General features: G+C 41.6%; 2 protein-coding genes across 3 annotated transcripts; one reads left to right on the forward strand and one right to left on the reverse strand.

The window, feature by feature from the left end:
* On the forward strand, positions 1 to 22,600 carry RB195_009804 (uncharacterized protein; the record flags this gene model as incomplete). Of its 2 annotated transcripts, XM_064190517.1 has the most annotated exons (7): positions 1 to 81; positions 227 to 337; positions 3,504 to 3,605; positions 18,747 to 18,875; positions 18,967 to 19,159; positions 21,589 to 21,701; positions 22,430 to 22,600. In XM_064190517.1, the coding sequence occupies 7 exons, from the start codon at positions 1 to 3 to the stop codon at positions 22,598 to 22,600; spliced, it is 900 nt and encodes a 299-aa protein (XP_064048100.1). The 2 variants fall into 2 exon arrangements, with proteins under 2 accessions (XP_064048100.1, XP_064048102.1); XM_064190518.1 differs by lacking the exons at positions 1 to 81; positions 227 to 337; positions 3,504 to 3,605 and having other exon boundaries at positions 18,858 to 18,875.
* Positions 1,833 to 3,637, reverse strand: RB195_009805 (uncharacterized protein; the record flags this gene model as incomplete). Its single annotated transcript, XM_064190519.1, has 4 exons — positions 1,833 to 1,911; positions 2,012 to 2,131; positions 2,197 to 2,317; positions 3,538 to 3,637. The coding sequence occupies 4 exons, from the start codon at positions 3,635 to 3,637 to the stop codon at positions 1,833 to 1,835; spliced, it is 420 nt and encodes a 139-aa protein (XP_064048101.1).
* Positions 22,601 to 23,505: the final 905 nt, after the last annotated feature.

Consider the following 23,505-nt stretch of genomic DNA (forward strand, 5'->3'; position numbering starts at 1 on the left):
ATGGGTGGGATCCCACCAGTTTCTGCAATCTACGATCTAGTCTTTGATCATCGGAAATCCATATCACGTCAGATTCGTGAGGTGATATTATTGCGAGGCAAGTCAGCGACAAGCGATTGATGCGTAATGACGGTCATTACGGTCATTACACTTCATACTTCTTCCTGATCGACAAGCACAACACTCGAGCAACATCGTGTCTTTCCACAATGATTTTTGTCCACAGGTGACTATAGGCCGATACGATATGTGCTGCAGTTTCGAAGACACTGGAAAACATTCGACATCGCATTTGACAAATCTCTCGACCGTTAGGAATCAAGACTCTGCTCGTCATGTGAGTATAGAACCCTCTTGCAGGGTCAATACGTTTCTGTTCAGATAACATCCAGCCCTTGGCAAACCATAGTCTTTGAGACACAATTCAGCTTCTCATCGTTCCGTCCGCGCTCGTGAATTACAGAACTAGCCACTTATTTGCATTTTTAGGCAGTTAGGTGGTTTATGAGTTCTCAGGTTTATGAGCATCCGCACTCGATTAGCACGGAGGTCTCTCGCGCGGTATCAATCGCTCTGAAAATCGTTTTATGGCCCACGACAACTGCGGCAGAGCTCGTTTTTTTACTCTTCTCCCCATACTGGTGGTAGTTAGCGCCTTCTGGAAGTCGGGCGAGATAACACCACGATTGTGTAATGCCAGATTGACAGATCGCATCCGCTTAGCGGTTTCCATTGAAGCAGTTTCTACTTGTCGATAGTCAATTTAGCAACAGCCAAGATTGTTAACAATATTTATTACGGCTAACGTTTCGGCGTCGTCGCCTTCGTCAGAGCCTGGAAAGTCAGATCATGATCATGATCAAAAAGAATTGACTATCGACAGGTTGCAATCTCTATGCCAAGATTCAACGAAAGTCGAACTTTCGCACTTCTAGAAGACGTACCAGTTTCTACTTGGTCAAATAATTCCTCGGCACAGATTATTCTGTTCTACCCCAAGAATAGGAATAATGTCCAAATGCAAAAGCCCGTCAGCCGTACGATTTGGACTACTTTTGCCGTACTACTTGAAGCGCACATTCGTACATTGATTTCTAAATAATTCTAACTAGCCGAACACATTTTGGACTCCGCTCTCTGCTGAGAAAATATCTTGGCAGCTCGATGTTATCCATACACACAAAGTCATACACGCACAAAAATATCCAACTTCTAGGGTCCAATCAATGTGTGGTACCCTGTTCCACAAGATTGTTCCTCATCTCGACGGACTCAAGATAAGACGGGAGCAGAGCAGCAGCGGGACCAAATCTATTCGCTCGAGTTAGACAATTTTTAATCTGCAGTCGATGATTCTTCACGAAGCAGTCACTCATGTAGCCATGTTATTTTGGAAATATCCGTGAGAGTAGTTTGTGTACGTCGGAGACCACTCCCCACTGCTGAGTATTCGAGTGACATACCAGTGGACGTTAAGATCATATAAAATGCACCAGCCACGTAATCAGGTGAAGGTCGCGGGACTCCTCTGGAGGGGGTCCTCCTCTACTTTGATATTGGCAGGATTTGACTCGGTAGGAACTTTCTCTGATTCACTGATGCCCTTAGACACCAAAAAATCAGCCTGGTAGTTCCTGCGGAAAGGCGTCTCCATCAGATCCCCCAAATACCACCGAGTCCAGTAGCGTTCGAAAGCTTGTTCTTGCAAAAAACGCTCCACCAATCCCCTTCCGAAAGCTCTTTAGACCTTTTAGAGTCCTTGAGCTTCCCAAATCATCGGTTCAGCCTTTCAGCACTTAGTTGGAAGGATTTGTATTCGCCACAATAGTTTCTCAGCATTCGCAAACACTTGCAGCTCGTGCTGCCGCCGCGATACGATCTGCCCGATCCATAGCGACATTTGAGAAACCTCTGCGAGGAACAAATCACATCCATTCCTCAAGCTTTCGAATTTCTGACCGTTGCCGTTTATCGTTGATTACTGCGCAGTTGTTTTCTCTGCTGTGTGTACCGCACATCTGTATGTGCTATTCGATTTCCAGTGCCAGTTTCTGCAATTCGCAGAAGGCCACAGAATCTTGCTCCTCGCTCCTTCCCTCGTGTGCAGGCTAAGGCTCGGGCTGTGTTATCCCTAAAAAGTACAATTTCAAACCCTCGAGATATAAGCACATCTTCTGAACGCGGTTTCTGTCTAACGCATTGATCTCTTGACTGAGCTCCTCCTGGATGGCCAGCATTATTACCTGATCCCTTACCGAACGCATAGTAATTTTTCCCGTAATCCTAGAAACAGCCGTCTGTGAGTTAACGTAAGGTGCTAAATAGTTGTGAATTGAAACTTTTAATGTTATAGGCAAAAGAATTTGTTTGATATTGTCAAGCAGTAGCCATGATTGTTAACAGTCTTTTGATTTGGGCCCTTTCGGTTTTTGTTTCTGGGTGTAACATATTAGGGGATGATTACTTGTTTTGGATGAGGCATTTGGGAGGATATATTGCACTTTCCAGGCTCTGACGAAGGCGACAACGCCGAAACGTTAGCCCTAATAAAAGACTGTTAACAACCTTGGCTACTGCTTGACAGTATCAATCAAATACTCCCAGTCATTATGCCAAGATTCAAGGAAAGTCGAACTTTTGCGCTTCTAAAAGAATTTGGGACTTTTATACATCAGCCGCTCTTTTTGCAAGCGCTGGAAAAATTCCTTTTCTCACCGAACACTTCCTCACTTGGGCAACATCTAACCGTTCTGATACAATATATTCGGTGTTTAATCCCGTGGGAATCATTTTCCCAACGAACCAGTTATTCTGATACACTATACCACGGGCCACGGGCTAAGTGAAAAAGCAAACCCATCCCATAATCAAAACACGACTGATCTTAAGATGACCATGTCAGGGAAAAGAACGGATCCAAAGGATGGACGATGTATAAAAATGTGAAATTTTCCTGCGGTAACTATGAAACTTCATATTGATTCCGGAGAGCTTTTTCTATGAGATATTAAATGTAGGAGCATTAATTTGAAAGATTTTGCTCAGGCTCTGTTTCTGTTCCCAGAGACTAGTACACAGAGGAGCCTCGTGTCGGAAACGTGACAGAAAAAAAAGAATCCTCTGTTTGGTTCGGTACGGAATTAGTTAGTTAGTCACTTCTTCGAAAGAAGGATTGCCGATCTTTTTTTCATAATTCGCCTCGATTCGATCTCTTTCGTAATATCTGGACATCCTTAAAAACGCGATATCTATCAACTGGATATAAAGAGAACTCCTAAAACTTCAAGTAAACCCTATTTATCAAAAATTACATGCTGACATATCCTAGCAACACCGATTCTCAGCTAATTGCGCAACAATAATGTATGCTTCTTTACTCATATACATTGTTTAAAAAGTAAAATAATAGTTACATATTCGCAATATAACTGCTATTGCGAACATTCCGGCAGCTCTTAGAAATATAATTGAAATTTGGTTGAAATACTACTTTTGAGTTCCAGAAAAGAAGGACATTAGCAGCGAAAAATGGTTTACCTGTGAACACTGCAAGCAATCTGCTTTTGCGCGACATCTCCGCTCCTGGGGGCGGTGTGGCGCAGTCGGTAGGAGGTTCCGCCGTGGCTACTTTCGGCATGTCGTGTTCCGTCAGCTGTACCGTAGAGGTCTGGTCGGTGGTGGCTCTCGCTCAACCGCCTGTTCAGTTCATGACATGACTCCTTGATTCATAAAAGTGACAAAATACACTTTGCACATTTTATTTCACTGTTTAGAGTGGGTGTAATAAAACAAGTAGTAAGTAGGTCAATAAATCTGACGCTTTTGATCCAGCTGATTTGTGTATTTTCAGGAGAATTTCGCTGACTGTTGGAGAGAACCAAATTTCAGGAAATTTTCGCCTTTGCGTTTAAACGTTGCAGCTTAAGGAGTGCAAGATAGGAAACTCCGGAAGAGTTGGAGTCATTCCGGATGTGAAAAAGTCGTGAGGGTAAGCGGAAAACTTTATTTGATTCTGTAGATTAAGATTAAAACTGTAGCACTGGGAGTAACAATAGCAACTAGGAAGGAACATTCTCGAAATATAAAACTAATGGGAGGAAACACGGACACTTAACACAATAGGGAGAAGAGAGAAGATGACGGAATGAAAGTAAAAGAAAGAATGACATGGAAAAAAGAGTAGGAAGAAGTTGAAAAGTACAGCGATACCGAGGAGCCCACAACACAACGTTTTACCGCAAACGTTTTACAATTTTATGGTAATAATAAATAAAATAAATGGATAAATATTATAATAATAATATTTATCCATTTATTTTATTATACGATAAATAAATGATAATAAACAACGTTTTGTAGCTTCTAATAAGTAATAAATTTGGAACGGTCGCAACTAATGGGTGTATCCGCCTCAGTAGGCTTATTACGGGGATGGTTGATAGTTGACTCCAACTGCAGTGCACTAACTGAACCTTCTCCTGGATGCAGTAAAAGCTAAGTGACATTTGCATGCACTCCACAGCTGTTTTTTAGACCACAGATCCATAATTACATGTTGATCTGGATTCGACCCTGGGCTTAAACCAGATTCAACTCCCAGAGTTACGTTACAAGAGTTGCTTGCTCGCTGTGAATTGTAGCAGTTCACTGCTTCAGCGACTGACGTCATCAACTTTGTTAGTACAGAATGTAGCATGAACAGCTCCGGTTGACCTCTGCAAGCGATCTGTCCGCGCTTCGCTTCCGGCACGCAATCTTGACGTCAGTTGTTGTTTATTCTGTTTGTCGTGCTTTATACGGAGCTGTATCGTAACGTACTACACGTCAGCTGTTGTGTTTCTCATGCTATTTCTTCCTATAGAAAAAAAGACTAAACTGAAAAAGACTCCTGTTAATTGGATCCAGTTATATTTAGTGGTTTCAAGACTATTCAGTATTTATCTGTTTACATATTTAGTGAAACACTCAGTTTGTCAGCAGTGAGTTCTGTTCGACTGTGCTCACGCATGAAGCAGAGTGTTCCCAATTTTACTTCGCTTTATAAAGTTGTATCTCCCATCGTGGTATTTTCTTTTGATATTCTTCTGGTATGTAAACACTCAACCTGCTCTCAAGTTTATATGTCAAAATTATATCAGTATTCTGGCAAATTCGTTCAAATCTGCGAACTTTTACTGGCTTCATCGAACAATTTTATCAGTTAAAATAGTTCTGCTTTCAGTGCTCGAGTTCTGAAGTCAGCTAGTTCTGATCTCGCTATGTGTATGCCATGCTCAACCCTGTCTTATTACATTCATCTTATTTTTTCTTCTCTGTTCTCCTCCTTCAACTTAGAGATACTCCCTGGAGAGTTGATACATCTGAGTGTGTCCCCACATAAGAGTTGGTTGCCCCAATGGGGCGTGAATCCGGCGTTCTCTGTTCCTTCTGTTTCAGTTCTGAACTACATGTTATTTTTTCATAGAATCTTGGCCTTGTCCATCGAAATGTTTAGCTCATTCTTCTTCTCAATTCTTCCCAATGAAAGGAAACGTTCGTTGTCTTTACGCAGGATCTATTATTAGCGTTTTTCGTTTGTCTGCAGCCTCCTATGCCCGCCCTCAAAGATTCACAAAACTAGAGTCACAGCACCACTTGTTGACTGCTATATGTGTTTGTAATTATGTACGTTAGTAATGGTGGAAACACTTTTTTCCAAGGTAGATTATTCTTGTGAGAATAGAAATCAGCTGACCCCAACAGTAAAAGGCTATGAAAATCTTAATGAATCCCCCTTGAACCGATATTCCGTATTGCACGCTTTTTGTCGGAATTAAAAAAAAACTGCCACCTAAGAGGTTTTTTCTTGTATAGTTGCCAGCAAAAGCAATTTTTCCTTAGCTTCTCAGTTTTTACAAGAAAATAGTTATTCTAACAAGAAGCTATTAATGGTGTTTATTTGTGTGGAAAAACATTCTTGAAAAAACTTGAAGAACACTATCCTTGAAAAGATTTTTCTCCCTTTTTCTTATGATATGTATAGAAATCAAGGAATGCAAATATCGCAGTTTTTTCGCTGATGACCGCAACGTATGGCGTTTGCCATAAATGAAAGATCATTTGCACAATGGACCCTGGCTGGGTTACATGCAAAATGACCTTTTTTCTGCAATCCCTCGCATTCCCCCAAATAAATCATTTTTATGAAGGAAATTTTCCAAACTTCATTAACCACTACGCTTTGAGCGCTGACACCACGCTATGTATTCCAGCAATCTCTCCACGAGTAATGTCTGCGAAACTCTCTGCAAAAACGGAAAAACGCGAGAGGTGAGAAAAGCCGCTGACCACCTTGTCAGCGCCCTCATGAATGAATGAAAATGTACTTCTCACATGTGTCGAAGAAACAACTGTGCAGCGTTTGTATCGAATGTACGCTCGTAAAACACGTGAAGTGGCGTGAAGGGACAAAGTATCTAAAAAAATAGTCGATTAGTATCCTTAATGCGTGGCCCAGCGTAGCATCCGGAATCCCAGGGAAGATGAATGACAACATTTAAAAAATGCGGTGGAAGAAGATATTTTGAATAAAGGAGTCGAAATGATCTGAATGGAATACAGCCTGGTCAGAAATTTCGGGATCTCTGGGTGACATTTTACTGAGTTTCCAGCGGTGTTGCAGCGAATCTCTTCCACCTCTATTGGGTTTGGGTTTTCTATTGGATTGAAATCACTAGTGCTACGAAATTGGATAGATGTGTGCGACCAGTGCAGCTGCAGTTCGAGCAGCTCGAAATCTAAGTGAAGAAACCACTTTTTCAAAATTTTTTAATGTGACAAAATTAAAAGCTTTTCTTCAACAACGCATCCTTCGCTATTTTTTTAAATTATAAACATTGATGAAGAGTTTTGTAGTCTTCTTGCTGAATATGTCACGCTACGATGGCTCATCCTTTCACATGGTCCCCTTCTCAATCCTATAGTCAAATTTTTAACATGAATATAATGCCATCTCCCACTTTCAACTTATTTTCACTTTTACTGCAGCCGCTCTTATCATTCTTATTCTTCTATTCTTATCCTTTTTATGCTTCTCCCTTCTTTTCTCTTATTCTCATCTTTATTTTTGCACTGTCACTGAGAATCTGTTCCTCTGCTCATAATTTTCTGTTTTGTTGAACCTGCAACGGTCACAGCTTGGTATAGTCCCACATTTGAACAGAATTTATTACCGTTCCTATAGCAAATGAGCTCTGCAGAAAAATTTGAAACGTCATAGCAACAGCGTGGTTCGGTGCGAGGAGCGATAAATTTCAGTCAAGAAAAGAATATTTTGTATTTCTGATTGCTGTGAATACACGTGTGGCTACTTTTTATTACATCGAGAACAAGGAACCGTCCATGATCGTGACAGAAGATCTTGCATTTGTTATTTCACTGAGCTGTTGTGAAGGTGGTCTTTTTGTACTTCTTCGGATTTTCATATACCCTTTTTACATGACCTTTATAAGTGGTAGCAAACCAAGGTGACTCTCCCAACCACAATCTACGGCTCTTCACGACGGCTGCAATATAATGTGTTTTTCAATTGTCGTCTCAGACCCACCAAGTATTTTATCGTGTTCTGTACTCAAACAAATGTCATAGCCTTCACTTGCCATAAATTTCAGGTGGCTCATAAGGATCCCTCGTCGTTTCCCACCTCGAAAGATTAAGACCTGGCGACTCCATTACCTCCCTAACTATGACTTTCAACACTTTTCCTGCGGAGTTGATGAACGAAATGAAAAGAAGCTATTTATTGTGTTAAATAAGCGCGATATTTTAGAAAAGTAAAAGAACGATGTCTATCCAACAGATTGTAATTAACCCCTACAAATCCTCTTTCTCTACTGGTTTTCTCTCCATCTCTTCCCCGGATTTCACTCTTAGAGGTGCAAAAGTCGTTATACTGGGTAACTCCAGAGCAAATCTACTTTATACGCTTTTATTTCGTCAGTTCCACTGATGTAAGAAGTTGAATCATGAGATGCACTGACGGGTGTCGTGTCAGAATTAACATGTGGTGCACCGCACCTTCGCAGACACTTCTGAAACCTACGTCCTGACATTTAAAAATCAGTGCAACTAACCGAAATACAACAGACATATTTCCGCGGACACTGCGTTCAAACGCAGGACCAAAGCAGAGGTGTTTGAAAGTTTGTTGAAGTTGCTGGATTGTGACTGTGGAGCGACTGTGTAACGCCGTCTCTGAGAAGGGGACGTCGCGACAACTCGATAACACGGAGCAGAAACGGTACTGGGTGCAGCAGAGCGAATGGTTCGAAGTCCATATTCTTCTGCACAACATACTCGTGTATTGTGCATTTTCGTATTCGTAACTTTATTTTTTCCATTCCCCACAACTGCTCTCAGGGTTATAGCGACTTGTGGAGCCGTTTGCGAAAAATAAGAAATAATTCACTCGCATTGGATGGTTTTTCTTATCCGAATCTCTAAGATATACCGTATAATGCTCACGATATGGCTATAATTTGGCCGAAAATATAGGAGGTATAAGTGGGTAGGTCAACTGGTTAAGATTTATGTGAAGACGGATGGCGGGTGCCACTTTGACATAAAGGACATTTATCCGTTTATGGGAACCGCTAAATTGTCAGTTGTAATTCTTGTAACTCAGGTTCACAGTTGTGTTGTTTTTACTTGAGTAAAGGCGGTGTGAGTGAAATGTTCTCATTGAAATAAATTTGAATTTGAACATTCTTGCCTTCAGAATGGAGCGTACCCGCTAGTATCAATAACAAACACGGGAATGTGGTGAGATTTTGGGAAAGAACATACTGTTCCATTATTTTGTCTTATCTATGTACTCTTACAGCCAGTTCCCAGCTGTTTACCTTTATTCTCGCGTTTCGTTTTTTTTCGTTTCTTCAACCGAAGTTCAAGTAGGAATTCTATCTCGTGACCGTCTACGGTCAATCGATGAAATTCGTTCAATTTTAATACAAGAATTTACAAAATACAAACTTGCAATATTTAAATTATCATAAGTCGTCGACTGCACCGGGTCACATCCACGTGAGATCAGCGCTGACCTCTGGTCAAATTTCACGTGGTCAACAGAAAGAGAAGGGCAGAGTGGAAAAAGTGACCCAGTAGAAGCCGACCTGCTGACACGTGCCTGTCGCCATTCATTTGTGAGTTCCTCGCCAAATGTGTTCTGTTTTTCTTCAGTGTACTCTGTCTGACGCGATGTTGCCTCTAACCGTTTTTGCCGTCGTTGCGCACGACGTAGAGAAAGTGGTCCCAGGGGGAAATGAAGAGTGCATGTAGAGCTACTACGTACGAACATTTCTAGGCGGTCACTGCTTCATTTTCGTGAATGTCCGTAGCTCTATGGCTCTAAACTCATTGTGTTCATTTTCGCTTCGAAGTTTTTGCGAAGTTTTTTATTGGAGACACAAGCAGAAAGTCATGAGAGGTTGCGTGAGAGCCGAACTTTAACTGGGTAAAAGGGCAGTTTCCCTCGAACATCAAGAAATGCCCGTTAATCATGTCTGCTGAGCTCAGCGACTCTGCACACAAGTTGCAGCCTCCAAATCTCTCCGCACCACTTCCTTCCGGCGTTTCTGTGATTCGAAATTCCGGAGACGATCTCCAGTCCGATCAGGCCACGCAGCAATTCCCAGAAGTGTCGAGGACACTTTGAACGCTTTTATACGTTTTTTGATTGACGGCTACGGCTGTTGTCCTCGGTGCCTCCAGTGCCTTCTTGGAGTGAGCGACAGTGAATTCTTGGAAAACTCTTCCCTGACGTGGAATGCGCAGCTGATAGCTCTGCTAATCTTGCGCTTCGCTTCTTTCCCTCGGTACCATCCAGTTAGAGAGTTACGGGGCTTCGTACTCATTTTCTCTTCATTCAAGCAATGCCTATTAGCATGACTACCACCATTTGAGAACAATGCGCACTTAGACATACCCATTCGAGAGGTGCGCAAATAAAAATGCACACGAAGGTTTCTATTTCCTGGTTCTGGCTTGGTTTACTGGTGCGAATCGAACAAAAATAAGTCCTTGTACACTTGTGTAACACTTGTCACATCCACAAATTGTCAGACAGCAGGGGCAGAAAGACTACCAAAAATCAACAGAATCATCTCCTGAATTACTTGGAGGAATGTCGTTGATTCATCCAGAACCTTGTTTTTTGCTCAAATTTTTCTTTTCCGGCTATAGTGCGATTCCGAGGAGCACCGAATGCAGCTTAACAAACTCGAATCGTCTTTTTTTGCTTCTTCTTTTTTATCCGTTCAGCATATTTGATATCTCGGCTAGAATTACAGGATTACCATTGTGTATATGAACTTTTAAAGGGCACGAAGTCTTTTCGAATGAGTTGGGATGCAGCAGAGCCGTCGTCGGGTGTGTTAATGAGGCCGTGTGCTCTCAATTAATTGCATCCACTGCACTGCAGCGCAATGCCATACGTCATGCCATTTTCCTCACCTGGTCAGAGTTGCTCGGATCTGTCTTCACTGATTCCCACTTTCTTTTCTTTTTCATTCTCAGTTTTTCTGTTCAAATTATGGTAATTATTTTGTTTTGTCGAATCGAAGAATCCCCTGGAGCTGCTGGAAACAATCGCTGACCTTCGTGAAGGCTTCTTACCTTACTTGTTTTCCAGTTGTAAAATGAAGAATTTCAAGTAGAAAAGTCCTCTTTGATATAACCTAGAATCCCGTTAACCTAAGACATTTCGACAAGCAGACTTTTATTTGATCTCAGAGGACTCTACAAAGGCCTTTCTTCCGCACATACTACTTAGCTGTACTCTTTCTTCTAAGGACCGTCTATTACCTTCAAGGAGTGTTTTCATTTCAAATTCAAGCGAAGAACGCTGCAATGCAGCACTCTTTTTTCTTACCCGGTCACCGTCCCTTCAAATGCAGAGGTTTCGGCAAAAGCTCTCTATCCATGTTTAGTTAAGGATCATAAAGTGAATCTTCTTGGAATCATTAGAATCCCAAGCAAGGAACGAAACTCAGCAACATCCACTCGAGCGAATGACGTGGAGATTAGAACGGGCAGCCGAGGAAAGGAATGCACAAAGATATGAAGGTCAAAGTCTGAGCACGTTTAATCCATCATGGGCTGTCCGGTGTGTCCCCCGCCTTTCCTCCTTTTCCTAAGTGGTGCAAGACACGAATGGCTACGAAGCAGCTACTCGGAAATCGTAAATCTTTGAATGTCTCTAAGAGACTTTATTTGGTGTTTCGTTAAAACAAGAAAGCATTCTGTTGCCTGTTCGCTTCGATGAGCACTTTTTTACGTTTTTTTCATCACCGCAAAACCACAGCAGTGTTTTGAAGGCGGCGGAGCTTTTGATTCTCTCCAATAGTACGTAGATTATCAGACAGTTTGTAAAGAGTTCTTCTCTCAGATGATTTCTCCCTGAATATTCATTTCATCAGTGTTATGGATGTAAAGGTTTGCCTCGTTGGATAAACCCGGACCTCTGATGCTAATGAGACCTCCCATTTCTGGACTTGTAGGAAGTGTTTAATTTTCCTGATCCTTGAAAATTAGATCTCGAACCCTATTTGCTGGTGGAAGGACCAAAGAACCAAATCCACGAAATTCCTCGAAACGCTGCCTTCAAGTGCGAACGAACCCCTTACGTGCGCCGGGGTCCGATCATCTTGATCAGAGCCTATTGTGATATGTTGCCATTTTGTTGACGCGGGTTTAACGTACATATAGCTGCTCTCTATGTCTCACTCCCTTCCAGCCGTAGGTAACGCTATCCTCGAAAGTGCATCGTAACGTGAGCATTCCCTTTTCTTTGCTCGCAGCCGAATCACTCAACTCATTCAGTGTTTTTTTTTTTTGAGGCTGTTCGCTGCTTGCGACAGTACTCTTTCGTTCTTGTGACGGATTTTAGGATTTGAACGCTTATTGTAACTAAATTGTAACCTCAGTAGGCAGAATAAGTGTGAATTCTATCCATCCAGTTTTTGAGGAACTACTAAACATTGGGAAAAGAAGAGTGATAGTATAGTTGCGTTCTGTGGATTGTTTCAAGTTAAAGAATTGTCTCCTTCATCCCGGCAACGATGGTATAGCTGTATTCTAAAAAAAGTGTGTTTGTTTCTTCAAACACACATTGCTACTGCGTTGTTTCTTCAATGTTCCTCCTTTAGAGCTTATTTGGCAGAATCCAGACTGACATAAATATAATATTTCATATGGTATTCTATTATTGTTGATTATGGCATTGATTTGTCTCTAATGGCTAGAAAAGTTTGCATTCATGCATTTCACTCTTCAGCTAAGATGAAGAGCTAAGAAAATTGGTTTGCTACAAAAGAATATAGTGCGAGAAGAACTGCCTCCGTTATTTCGCTGTGGCACTTAACCACTTGTCTTCTGTCGTCTCAAAAGGCGTCAAAAAATGAAGTTGAGATGAATCTATTATCCAGAAAAACAGTTCGAAGTGGTCGAGCACTCGAACGACAAGTCTGGACAAACAAAATAGCGTAGTGACGCTCGTATTTGCACGTTATAGTGGAGTAAACGACGGAATCGTATGATTCTGTACGGTTGGAATACTCATCCAGCAATTACATTTTGTCATTTACATTTAGTCGTAAAATCAGCGTTGAACGCGTTCACACTAGCATAGGGAAGATACTAGTAGCGGCGGACATTCGTTTTTAGTCGCACATGGGAAGCATGGCTTGAGTGACCGCTAGGATCCACTTTCATTCGCCTTCGGTGTCCGATTTCCATGCTCGTCCACAGTATTCGTTCGTTTTCTCTTTCCGTTATGGCTCTTTCCGCACTGGACCACCACTGTACAATTTCGCACGCACACGAGTGGAAAATCCAGCACCACCTCTCGTAAAGTTAGCAGGAAGTGCGGCACTCAAAGAAACACTCCATTACGAGTATTGTTTCTTACATTAAATCGGCGCTGGATCGAACGGGTCGACCAGAAGACGCTGCTGGGTTTTCTGCTTGCATTGCACGTCTCTGTCTGCCCTTCCTAACATTTTGTGGGCTACACCCCTTTCGAATTATCCGCCCTTTCCATTTAATTTAGCCGGAGGGCAGTTCTTGAGCATAAACCTTTCCCGTGCCCGACATTTTCAATACTGTTGTTCTCTAGAACGAAATTTATTGCTTGACCTTTTGATTGTTTCGAGAATAAGAACAAAACCAACGAAACAACAATCACATAGGAGCGCTGCAACGCAAACCTGCGCCACAAGCATTTTCTTATAGTCCCCAAATCTTTGAAAAATAGAAGAATAGCGTAGTTGAACTGCGCTCAAGTGCTGATTGTATCCGTACAATCAATAATCTTAATCTTATAATAATTATTAAATTATAACTATAATCTTACATTTTAAGGTCGCATTCAGTTCGTTTTCGTATGTAACCAGTAGAATTTCTACACATGTTTTTCGCCTTATTATATTGTTGGCCTGAGTTTTTAACGCATTTCGTTTCTGTTTCTTTTCATCCCTATAGACTCTTATCTCTGTTGCTTTTATCCGCAATCTACGTTCATAAATTTGGGTGACTCTTTCTCTTTCTTGGGAGGAGACGAGGAAGAACGCCCACTGAACATTTGTTTCATGTCTTCAGGTGTTGAGGTCCATTTGTTCTTGCATATTTCGCTTACTTTGTAGACTAAAGGCTTCGAAGCAAAAAAAAAATTACCATAGAAATCAAAACTTGCCCGGCTAGTAAATGTCATCTCCATTCCTTCGTAACTTTTGAAAATACTGAGCTTTTTAGGAGTAGGAGGAGTATAAGTGGAGGTAAGTTAAAGGCATCACCCCACGAATCTGAGGTGGTGCAGATTTCAGGTGGAGTATTCGTTTACGAGATGGGAGACTACGGAGAGGGAGGTGATTCCGTCCATTCCTTCGTAATTGCCGTAAAAAACGGCCCGGAAGATACGGCTTCATTCGTTTTGGCGCACCATTTTGTACAAGAGGTTCGATTGGAGCGCGCCAGTCTTGTGCCGTGCCGCATCTTCCGGGCCGTTTTTTACGGCAATTAGCAAGAAATGGACGGAATCGCCTCCCTCTCCGTAGTCTCCCATCCCGTATACGAATACTCCACCTGATATCTGCACCACCTCAGATTCGTGGGGTGATGCCTTTAAGCGCAGGTTTTCGCCTTTTCGAGGTCGAAAAGGTTATTCAGTGGGAAAAGCAGCTTGTGCTCTTCAACTTCTTGAATTGTTTGGAGCTGATATAAATGGAGTTATTTTGTGGTACTGATGAATGTATGGCATACGTATAATTAGGCCAGCGCTACATAAACAATTTTGAAAAAAAGAACTTTTCAAAAAAAAAAACATCTTAAATAAGCAGATAAACAAATCTAATATGTTTTATTTGTGGTTGTCAACCGCCTGTGTTTCTGGATGAACTTCCATTTCAAACGAACAAACACAAATCTATTTTTCCTTCGGCCTAACAATTACGACTCAACACTTTTCTAGTGTTCCTGTGATGTGTTTGTGCACCCTGAAGCATTGCGAGTTGGCCGCAGGTATTGGAGCGCCAAGTTCATTTTTCATGTCCTTTTAGACGTGCATTGAGGCGTGTGAGTGTATGTTTTGTGTGTGTTGATCTTCGCCCTTCGGCCCAGCGAGCAGCTGGCGCCCACTGCCGGAAGATGTTCCTTTTCCTGATCAGGCGCCGACCAAATGTAATTCATTGCGGGTGTCGAAGAGGCCAATCCATCATTGCTAACCTACAAACACATGTTCCGTTACAAAGTTACCTATGTGTGTGTTCCTCGCTCCGCACACGCCAACATGTCATTAATCTGAACCATATCACCCGTGTGATGTGTAGTTGTGATTTGTAGTAGTAACGTGGTATCTAAGGCATAGTTCCGCAACACTTCTAAGGATTTTTCAAGGGATTTTTTTGTACATATTATGTGCTTTACAGACTGAAGACTTTATTATGCGCCTTACATCTTACTTTATTACGCCCAAAGTAAGATGGCTGCAGCTAGTGAGTACATGAAGAACCATATCAACTTCTTCGAAATGACTCATTTCCACATATCCATGGTTATCCATCAACGGAGATGTTTATAACATTAGTCTCCTGGCAAAATATGTGTCTTCTGTTTTCTAGATGCAGTGAAAGTGTTGCAAGCAGAATTTCCCTTTCTTACCCTTCTACTCACAGCTTCACGGGAGCGTTGTCTCCCTCGAACGTTGAGTTTCCTTCCAGCCGTTTTCGAGCTAAGTGAGTGACAGCTACGAGAAGATTTCCATAGTCTGAAAACGAAAACCACTATGAGCAATTTAATCCGTTCCTTAGTTGAAGTGCAATTGTGCTGAACGTCAGTAACACCTCGTTTCCATCGGGCCATCCACAATGGAAGACACACAATTTCTGGATAAGCTAGAAAGGAGGCAGAAATGGTTGTGCGACACCACATGAAGCCAAAGTGCTTGCTCGTAAAAACTCGCAGTCGCTTGTCTGCACTTGCAACGTTGCTGACAATATTTCGCCCGCTCCCCTAAGGTTGAGATTGGCATGAGTAATCTTCTTGGGATGTACAGAACACGAAACAAAGAAAAAGTCTTTGTAGCGCCTTCTCGATACACTTCTTCTACTTCCTTGACTTCAACTCCCAAAATAGCAGCACTTTGCGCTGATCACAACGCATAAAAGTCATAGCCATGGATACCGCCATTGAATTCGTGGAATATCTAACGATAGTGCATTGTATAATAGGAACTAATGAGGAGTTAATCTGAAATTGACAAGTTTTCTAAAAGCCGAAGAATTTCTGTATTACCCCTTCATAGTCTTCCATGCTTCAAGAAGCTCTTTCGTTGATTTCGCTGACTTCACATTTTCACTTCAGATCCCTGTTTAGGCGACAAAAAAACGGTTTGCTACCTCTTCACGTTAGTTTTCGCGGAATAATATCTATGCTAAGTACAGCTCATCCACTCTCATTAACTCATTCCACTCATGTTGCATCAAACGGAAAGAACAGAGCCATTCTCCGCTGAAATAGTAGTCCATGGAGCCTGGATCCACGTTCAGCACTTGCAAGCACCAGTCATCCCAATGCGTAGCTCGATAACTCAATTTCTGCATGTGCAAACGAAACCCTTCACACTCTGCGCACGGAAATTTGTCGTTTTGTCTTCGCAGGACAACCAAAGAGTACATCGTTCACTTTACGTCGATAGATGTCTCTTGCCGGCTGACTTTTTCTGATGTGTATGGCCACTCTGGTCGGCTTCTTCCTAACGTCGGGGAGCAGTGACGTTCTCTCAAAACCGAGAATTGTATTTCCACATATGGAACGTGGAAATGAACGCTTACCGGTTATGATCTTCTCGAGATGATGATGAAGTATAGCGCTCAAGACGAGCTTCATCTTATTCCGTTCCTACGTTGCCTGTCACTGCTCCAATTATTCTTAAACTTTACTGTAAAATGTGCAGTTGAATGAGAGCTGCAGCACTAGTCACCTCGTAGATTGCTGGGGACTATAGTTGGCTCGTATTGCTTTCATTAGCTTCTGCTCTTGCTTTCCTCGCGCGATCTTATTGTGGTCGGTGCCATCTGCCACCTAATGCCAATAACAATATACATCCTGGAACCGAAGAGTTTGTGAACTTGTCGTAGAGATCATTATGGAACTCGTCGTCGCCAACTCCAACTAGGACTACATCTACGACTCTCAAGTTCTCGCATGAGACGTATAGAAGTGTCAGAGGTATCCTCGTATGCACTGCTCGTGCTAATTGCTCATTGCGGAAGCATTCAGCGATTGTACGCGGTGAATACGTAGGTACACCTGCATATTCGATGAACTCATTCGGCGCGAGCAGCTCTCAGCTCTCAGTTCTCCCATTTCCCGTCATTTGTACGGAGAAACATGGGCGACTTGGGCTGCCCAGAATCGGAAGCATTAAATCACTCTTTGTTTAAATACCGTTTGCCAATATCCGTATCTCCTTCCTTGAAAGAAAAAATCCTTGTTTTCATATTTTAAGCTATACATTATCACCACTTTATCACATGAGTTCACTCTTTCAAAATTTATTATCACTAGAACTGGTCTTCGTAACACAAAGACCCCATCTCTGACGAAATTAAATTCGTTTGATTTCTTAAAGTTCACTTTGTTTTTTGTAAAGTTGTATTGGTTTTCGCAAAAAAACGATTACTTTTCTCTGAAAACAAACAACATACTTGCAAAAACTCCAATTTTATTCAGCTGCAATTTTAGTTTTAAACAGAGTATTTGCTGAAATTCTACAGCTTCCTAGTGGCTTTTGAGGGTAGTGAGCTGATCTCCTCCATTTTCTTTCTGCGCACTCCAAAAAGTCTCTTCACAGAGGCAGAATTCACTTGCTAGAGCTCTGTTTCAACCTCAAACCTAATGAGCGCCGCAATGAATTCTCATTTCACCCGCAGCTTGGATTAGCGTCCCACTGACGATTGTCCGCAAAAGTACTTCAGTTGTCTTTCCAATACCAGTATTACGATAAAAATTTCTTTTGTTGTGCATTTTCACTCATTTCATTCTCAATTTTGGGTTGTATATAAAGAGCAGAGCCTATGTATTTCATGAGAACATATTCTAATTCAAGATCTATAAAATTCTTGATCGAGAAATAAATTCTGGTGCAAGACTTTCGGACCAACCTAATAGAATAACAGAATAGGAGCAACCTAATATAAAAGGTTTAGTTGTTTATTTTTGTGTCATAAAGGGCATAAAATTTTACATTCCGTACGGGAACACGTAGGCTGTGTTTTGAGCAGGGTTAGAGTGGATGGGAACTTTTTCATTCATTACCTTCAGCGTGTGCAAATATCCTTTGACGAAATCTTAAGTGTTTATGCATTACATTACATGTCGCAGAAAAAAGTCTGTTTCTCTCTGGACTTTGTAAAGAACCAGAAAAAAAGAAAAATTATGCTGCAGAAAAATAGAGGTTTTTCACAAAGAAACAAGAATCATCTCTGCCAATAATTATCTACATTAAAAAAGCACGGTACCTATCCAAACCCCCAACGGCGTTGCCACCATACAAAGTGTACCCAGTCGCCCATCCGGCGTTTTACGGCAACACGTCCCCCCAGTCCCACCACCAAAACACCCCAGATTGATGCCCTTTAATGAAAACGAAGGGTTGGAAAAAAGCTGCTTCCGGGTACTTCAAGAGGGTATTTGGATTCAATGATTATATAAACAAAGTACTTGTTTATGCAGACCCAGCTAAAGCCTCTGGTTTCTTGTAGTAATTTGCTTTTACTCATTAACTGTATGTATGTATGACTTTTTGGGAATTTTTGAACTAGCATTATCGCGAGAAGTCTTCGAATATCGAGAAAAATTCCAGAAAAGTCATCTGATTTTTCAAGATTTTTCTCCATTTAATCCTCCTCATATGCGGTACTAAAATATCTTACTCTGAAAATATTGCCAAGAATTTTTCTGACGAGCTGCTTTTTAGTAAATTAAGTAACTTGAAGAGACCCTCACGGGTGGTTGGTTACCTGTTCTTTTTTCGTCAGTGACATTTCTCGACCTTGGCGTGATATATGACCAGCCCAGCCGATACTCAGTTATTCTTCGAATTCCTAGAAATCATTACCCCATTGAACTGCTAGTGTCCTTCCGCGCGCGGCTCCCGCACACTCAGTTTTCCAAAACAACGTTCTAATCGCGTCCCAATTGCTACAATGTTTTAGGTCCGTCCGCTACGTCAACAACATTCACCAAGTTCATTTCAGATTTCACTTAGGTACCACTGCTGTTTCCCCGCACAACTTCGCCTCAAATACACTGCCAAATTCAATAAAATGTTTAAGAACGTTAGAGTGAGTTGTGATGAATTTTGAATAGAGACAGCAAAGTTTTGCTTCTCTAAACATCTAAATAGGTAGACAAAGCATGGAGTTTCACTTCCAGTCAGAGGATGGGCATGTCGAATTGGATGAGATCAAGGCGACCTGCGAACGACACGCAGATCTTTGTCGACAATACGCTAAGTGCAGCATGGATTTGCAGATGAACGACGCGCAGCTGGAAATCCTCTCCGAAACAGCCGAAAATCTGCGACAACGTCACGCACAGATCAGAAGGAACATAGACGAGAAACCGCGTAAGTGATAGTTGTTTTCTTAAGAAAACATGGAGTAGAAGGACGAGGCGGAAACATGGGAATAACAAGAAGTTACCAAATCATCTAAGCTCGGTTTTATATGGATTCGATTGCGTGCTCTACAATTTTTGCTCCACAATACATTCTTTTGTGTATTCGAACTCTTTGCAAATTTCTGTGTCGTTTTTTTCTGAAAAACACTTCAACGACTTATCACGAAGATCCGAGTTGTTAGGAGAAGTCTAATCGAGCTTGTTGTTTCAAAGCAAGAATTTTGTTTAAAAAATGTTCTTTTTGCTTGTAGAATTCTGGACGTAGTTTCTAGAAATTCCAGAAAAAGACACGAAACACTGAAACGTTAACTACAAAAGGGACAAGAGCTTCATGACTCTCTGTATCCCTACGAACTATGGAATTTACCGTGGTTTCGTTTCCATTTCGTTGCTCCTATAGGTGTAACGACCTGCTTTGACTTACGAATTGAAGCCTCTTGTGTGTTTTTCTTGTTTGATACCTTCGATTCCTTGATGGTGCGGTGTGTTCCGTTTTGGCTATAAATAAAGGATAAAGTGTCTGGCGTTAATCAATCCGCTTGGCATGCGCCCCACGTTCACTTCAATCCTGGATCGTTTGAGGTTCACGAACGTGTAACTGGCCTATACAATGACTTGCGGGGGCTAGCCGATGTGTCAAGTCAGTGTTTTTTGTGTCAGACAAGTCTGGTACCAATTTGCCGACCCCGGAGGGATGAAGGGCTTGGTTTGTACTAGGCAGATCACCGACAGCGCTACACCCGCCCTCGCTTTAGTTATGGGAAGTATGTCACGAACTCCACTTTCTAGCAGAAAGGAGCCAGCATCGAGAACTTCCCGATCGTTGTCTATAACTTTGCCTCAAGTTAATCAGACATTTGTTAAGGATACTTTTTTCGTCGTCGAACCATTTCTGTGAAGGTATTTCACTTCACAGGAGGTGTGTCTAAGGACTTCTCATTGCGCACGGTTTCAGAAGATTTTTGATACGATGCCCTGCTTTTATGGTTGTGCAGTGAGAGATTCGCTCCGGCAAAACTATGCATTATTCACGGCCAATCTTATAAGGAATTCTTTGACTCTTGAGAAAATTCTTAGCAAATTATATAATCCAAGAATAGCCTCTGACGAAACGAAGAAGCTTCGGAACTGTCCGTTCCACGACCTTCTTTGAAACTTACACTTTTCTCAAAATTTTGGAGAATGGTTGGAATGTTGAGAAAAAAAGGAAAAAAAAAGAAGAAACTGCTCAACACTGTTAATACTCGATAATCAGATTTCCAGCATTATAAAACGCAAAACAGAACAGAATATTCTGTATCCACTTTTTTGATACAGGACGATTCCAGGTCCAAAATAGCGCGCAGTTCAGCTGTCAGAAGCCACAAATTAAGGGACGAAGTGGTGTGGGGTGCTTTTGGTGGCGCTTCTGATTGGCGTTTGACAATGTCGACGATGCAGAGGACGTGGGAGCCTCTTGCCATTGCGCACCGCCTTATCCTTTATAAAGAAGTATCCAGTGTTACAAAAATAAAACAATAGAACGCGTCTTCAAATGCACTGCAGAGCGCCACATTCTTCTTTCATATGGGAGAAAGAATTCGAAACGACTTTGTTGACTACTAAAACATTACGTAAAAGGTGTGATTGTTCTGCTTCGATCTTCGCTTTTACTATCCATTCGATTAGCGCCTATCTCCCTCCTTCGTAAATATTACCAACATGGATTGACGAAGTCGATAATATCCAGAAGTGGTGCAAGATGTGAGATGTGTGTGCGAATACTGCCAATATAGTGCAGGAACGCGAGAAAAATGTACAAAGTACTTTTTTCACATTAAGACCAGTCCAAAGGTAATGAAATTCGGCTTGTTGTATTGTTTGTTGTCGTCGGGTTTGATTAACTTCAGACACACTTCTCTGTTTGTGCGGAACTGGTTTCAGTTTTAAACTTAGCATAACCGACCAAACCGCTCCATGAATTTAGTCTTTTTAAAGAGAAGTGGATTAGTTGAGGACCACGCCTCTGTATCCTTCATCCAGAACAATCATGTCAATTGTTCAGCTCTCTAAATTCGAAATACTACGAGAAGACACTTTACATTCTGATGTTCCGTGTAAGCAAATAAATCTTGGAATTTGGTACCAGTCGACCTTCAAAACTTAGATTCAAAGCAAAGCCCTATCGTTTTGCTTCGTATTATTTACTCTATTCTTCGCTCTCACGCTCCTGCTTCATCAATCCCGTGAGAATATCTTGAAAGCAAATAAAGCAAGAATTAGCAGAGCCTCGTAGTTGCAGATCAAGCTAAGATTCTGAGTAGTTCTTGGGAAACAACGCTTAGGAATTTGCCTATAGATTGTGGTCAATTTCGATGCCCAATTTTATCCCTTCAGACTCTCCGAAAGAGCTCGAAGCACTGGAAGCGGAAGTTGCTAGCGTGATCCGGCAAGTGGCTGTCTGGACAATGGAGCTCGAGGAGGTGAATGCGAGCCGACTGCAAATCGAGGTAATCTTGACTATTAGCATAAGTGTTTCTTGCTACAGTTACAGCTGAACTGCAGCGGAATGCGCCATTCATTGTTGTTTAAAAAAAGCAAGAGTGAGAAAACCCAAGATGTGCTGTTTTTGCCTGAACTTGCGAGCTCCAAGCAATAACGATTTGATGAACTTCTGGACTGCAAAGTCGCCTGTCTTTCGACGTGCGAGGTTGAAATCGTTAGCTGAAGTTATCCAGACACTTGTGAGCATATGTTGTTAAATTGTTTCTTGAAACAACCGGTACCGTAGTTGTGTGATACATTTTTTTCGGATTTTTTCAAGGTTGATTTTTTCGATTTAAAATCACCAGGAAATTCGGGACTTCTAGTCTTTCGGAATCTTTGAAAAACCATCCAAATAGTTTCAAGCCTCCTTTGTTCTCAACGACGCCTACAGATTTTCTTCATTTGAATACATTTCGCCAAAATCTCCTTAAACCTAGATGACCACCTTCAAAGGGATTTTTGTTACTTTCTCTTACTATAAGCCTTCATATATTTCGCTCAGATGAATTCATCCTCTTTCAACAGAACTTTTGAGGTTTTAAAAGAAGTTCACCATGTTTTCAGCTCTGAACACGTACTTTCACTCCATTGGAATTAAAATTCCAAGCTGTAGGGCACTTCGAAGATGAAGAGTGCATGAGAAAGAAAACAAACAGCTTCAAATACATTCTACAGCATCGCTTTCGTTTAGATTCGTTTCCTGCAGTTGGGGTCAGAGCTGAAGAAAAGCGTTACATGCGTACAACTGGCATCCATCGACTTTGAGCTTATCCAACTGAGACACAACGAGCGATGGAGACGTTTTCTTGCTGACCATGTTCCCTCGGAAAAACTGCTAACTCTCGCCAAGGTGCCATCGTAGGATGATTGTTGCGCACTCCTACAGCTTCATGTGTCGTTTGAATTTTCATTGTAATGCACTGGTCATCCAAAACTTCTGTAGGGTGTTATTGTTCAACTGATAGTAGTCACGAGTTAAACGCAATTCTTTACCGTTTCTATGAAAAACACTAGATCACCTTGTTCTTATGCGTCCTATTGTTGTTTTCATTGAAGGATTCGCAAGAAGATCTTGCGACTGAAAATGAAAAGTTTTAGGAGCGCTTGAGCGCGGAACGTCTTTCCGTGTCTTTTTCTAATGAATTCACATATCGTTTGCTATTGGTCATTCGTCATACTACGCCAGATTTTTTTGTTCTTCAAATAAATGAGTAGAAAAGCGAGGCTATTACATCCTAACGATATTTTAGACAAGCGACTTGGTGATCGTACTATACGTTTTATATCCATGTGTGCACTGATATGTTCTTGAGTCAAGCTCGAAAAAGCGTCAAACAATCATCTAAAGACGCGAGTGTCTACTCCCATAAAAATAACACAACGATTTATGTTTTCTTGTTATGCCAACGAGGTTTAAAGGTGAAACTTCTTTATTGGCCTGACGTTTCGACAAACTCGTCTTTTTCAAAGGCCTGAAAATGGTTCGAGGAGGAGGAGTTTGATGGGATATGCATGGTATCAAAGACCTCGAACCATTTTCAGGCCTTTGAAAAAGACGAGTTGGTCGAAACGTCAGGCCAATAAAGAAGTTTCACCTAAACCTCGTTGGCATAACAAGAAAACATAAATACACTACCAAATGCCGAGGTTTCAAGAAGAGAGGACTTGGAGATTGTTGAACACAACGATTCTCCGTTCTCAGAAAATTGGGCCAAGAAAGTCTGCGATTGGGGGCAAAAGAGGAGCAGCAAAACAAAGACCGGAGAA

This window comes from Necator americanus, chromosome III (genome assembly GCF_031761385.1).
Source record: "Necator americanus strain Aroian chromosome III, whole genome shotgun sequence".
In the NCBI taxonomy this organism is placed as follows: Eukaryota; Metazoa; Nematoda; class Chromadorea; order Rhabditida; family Ancylostomatidae; genus Necator; species Necator americanus.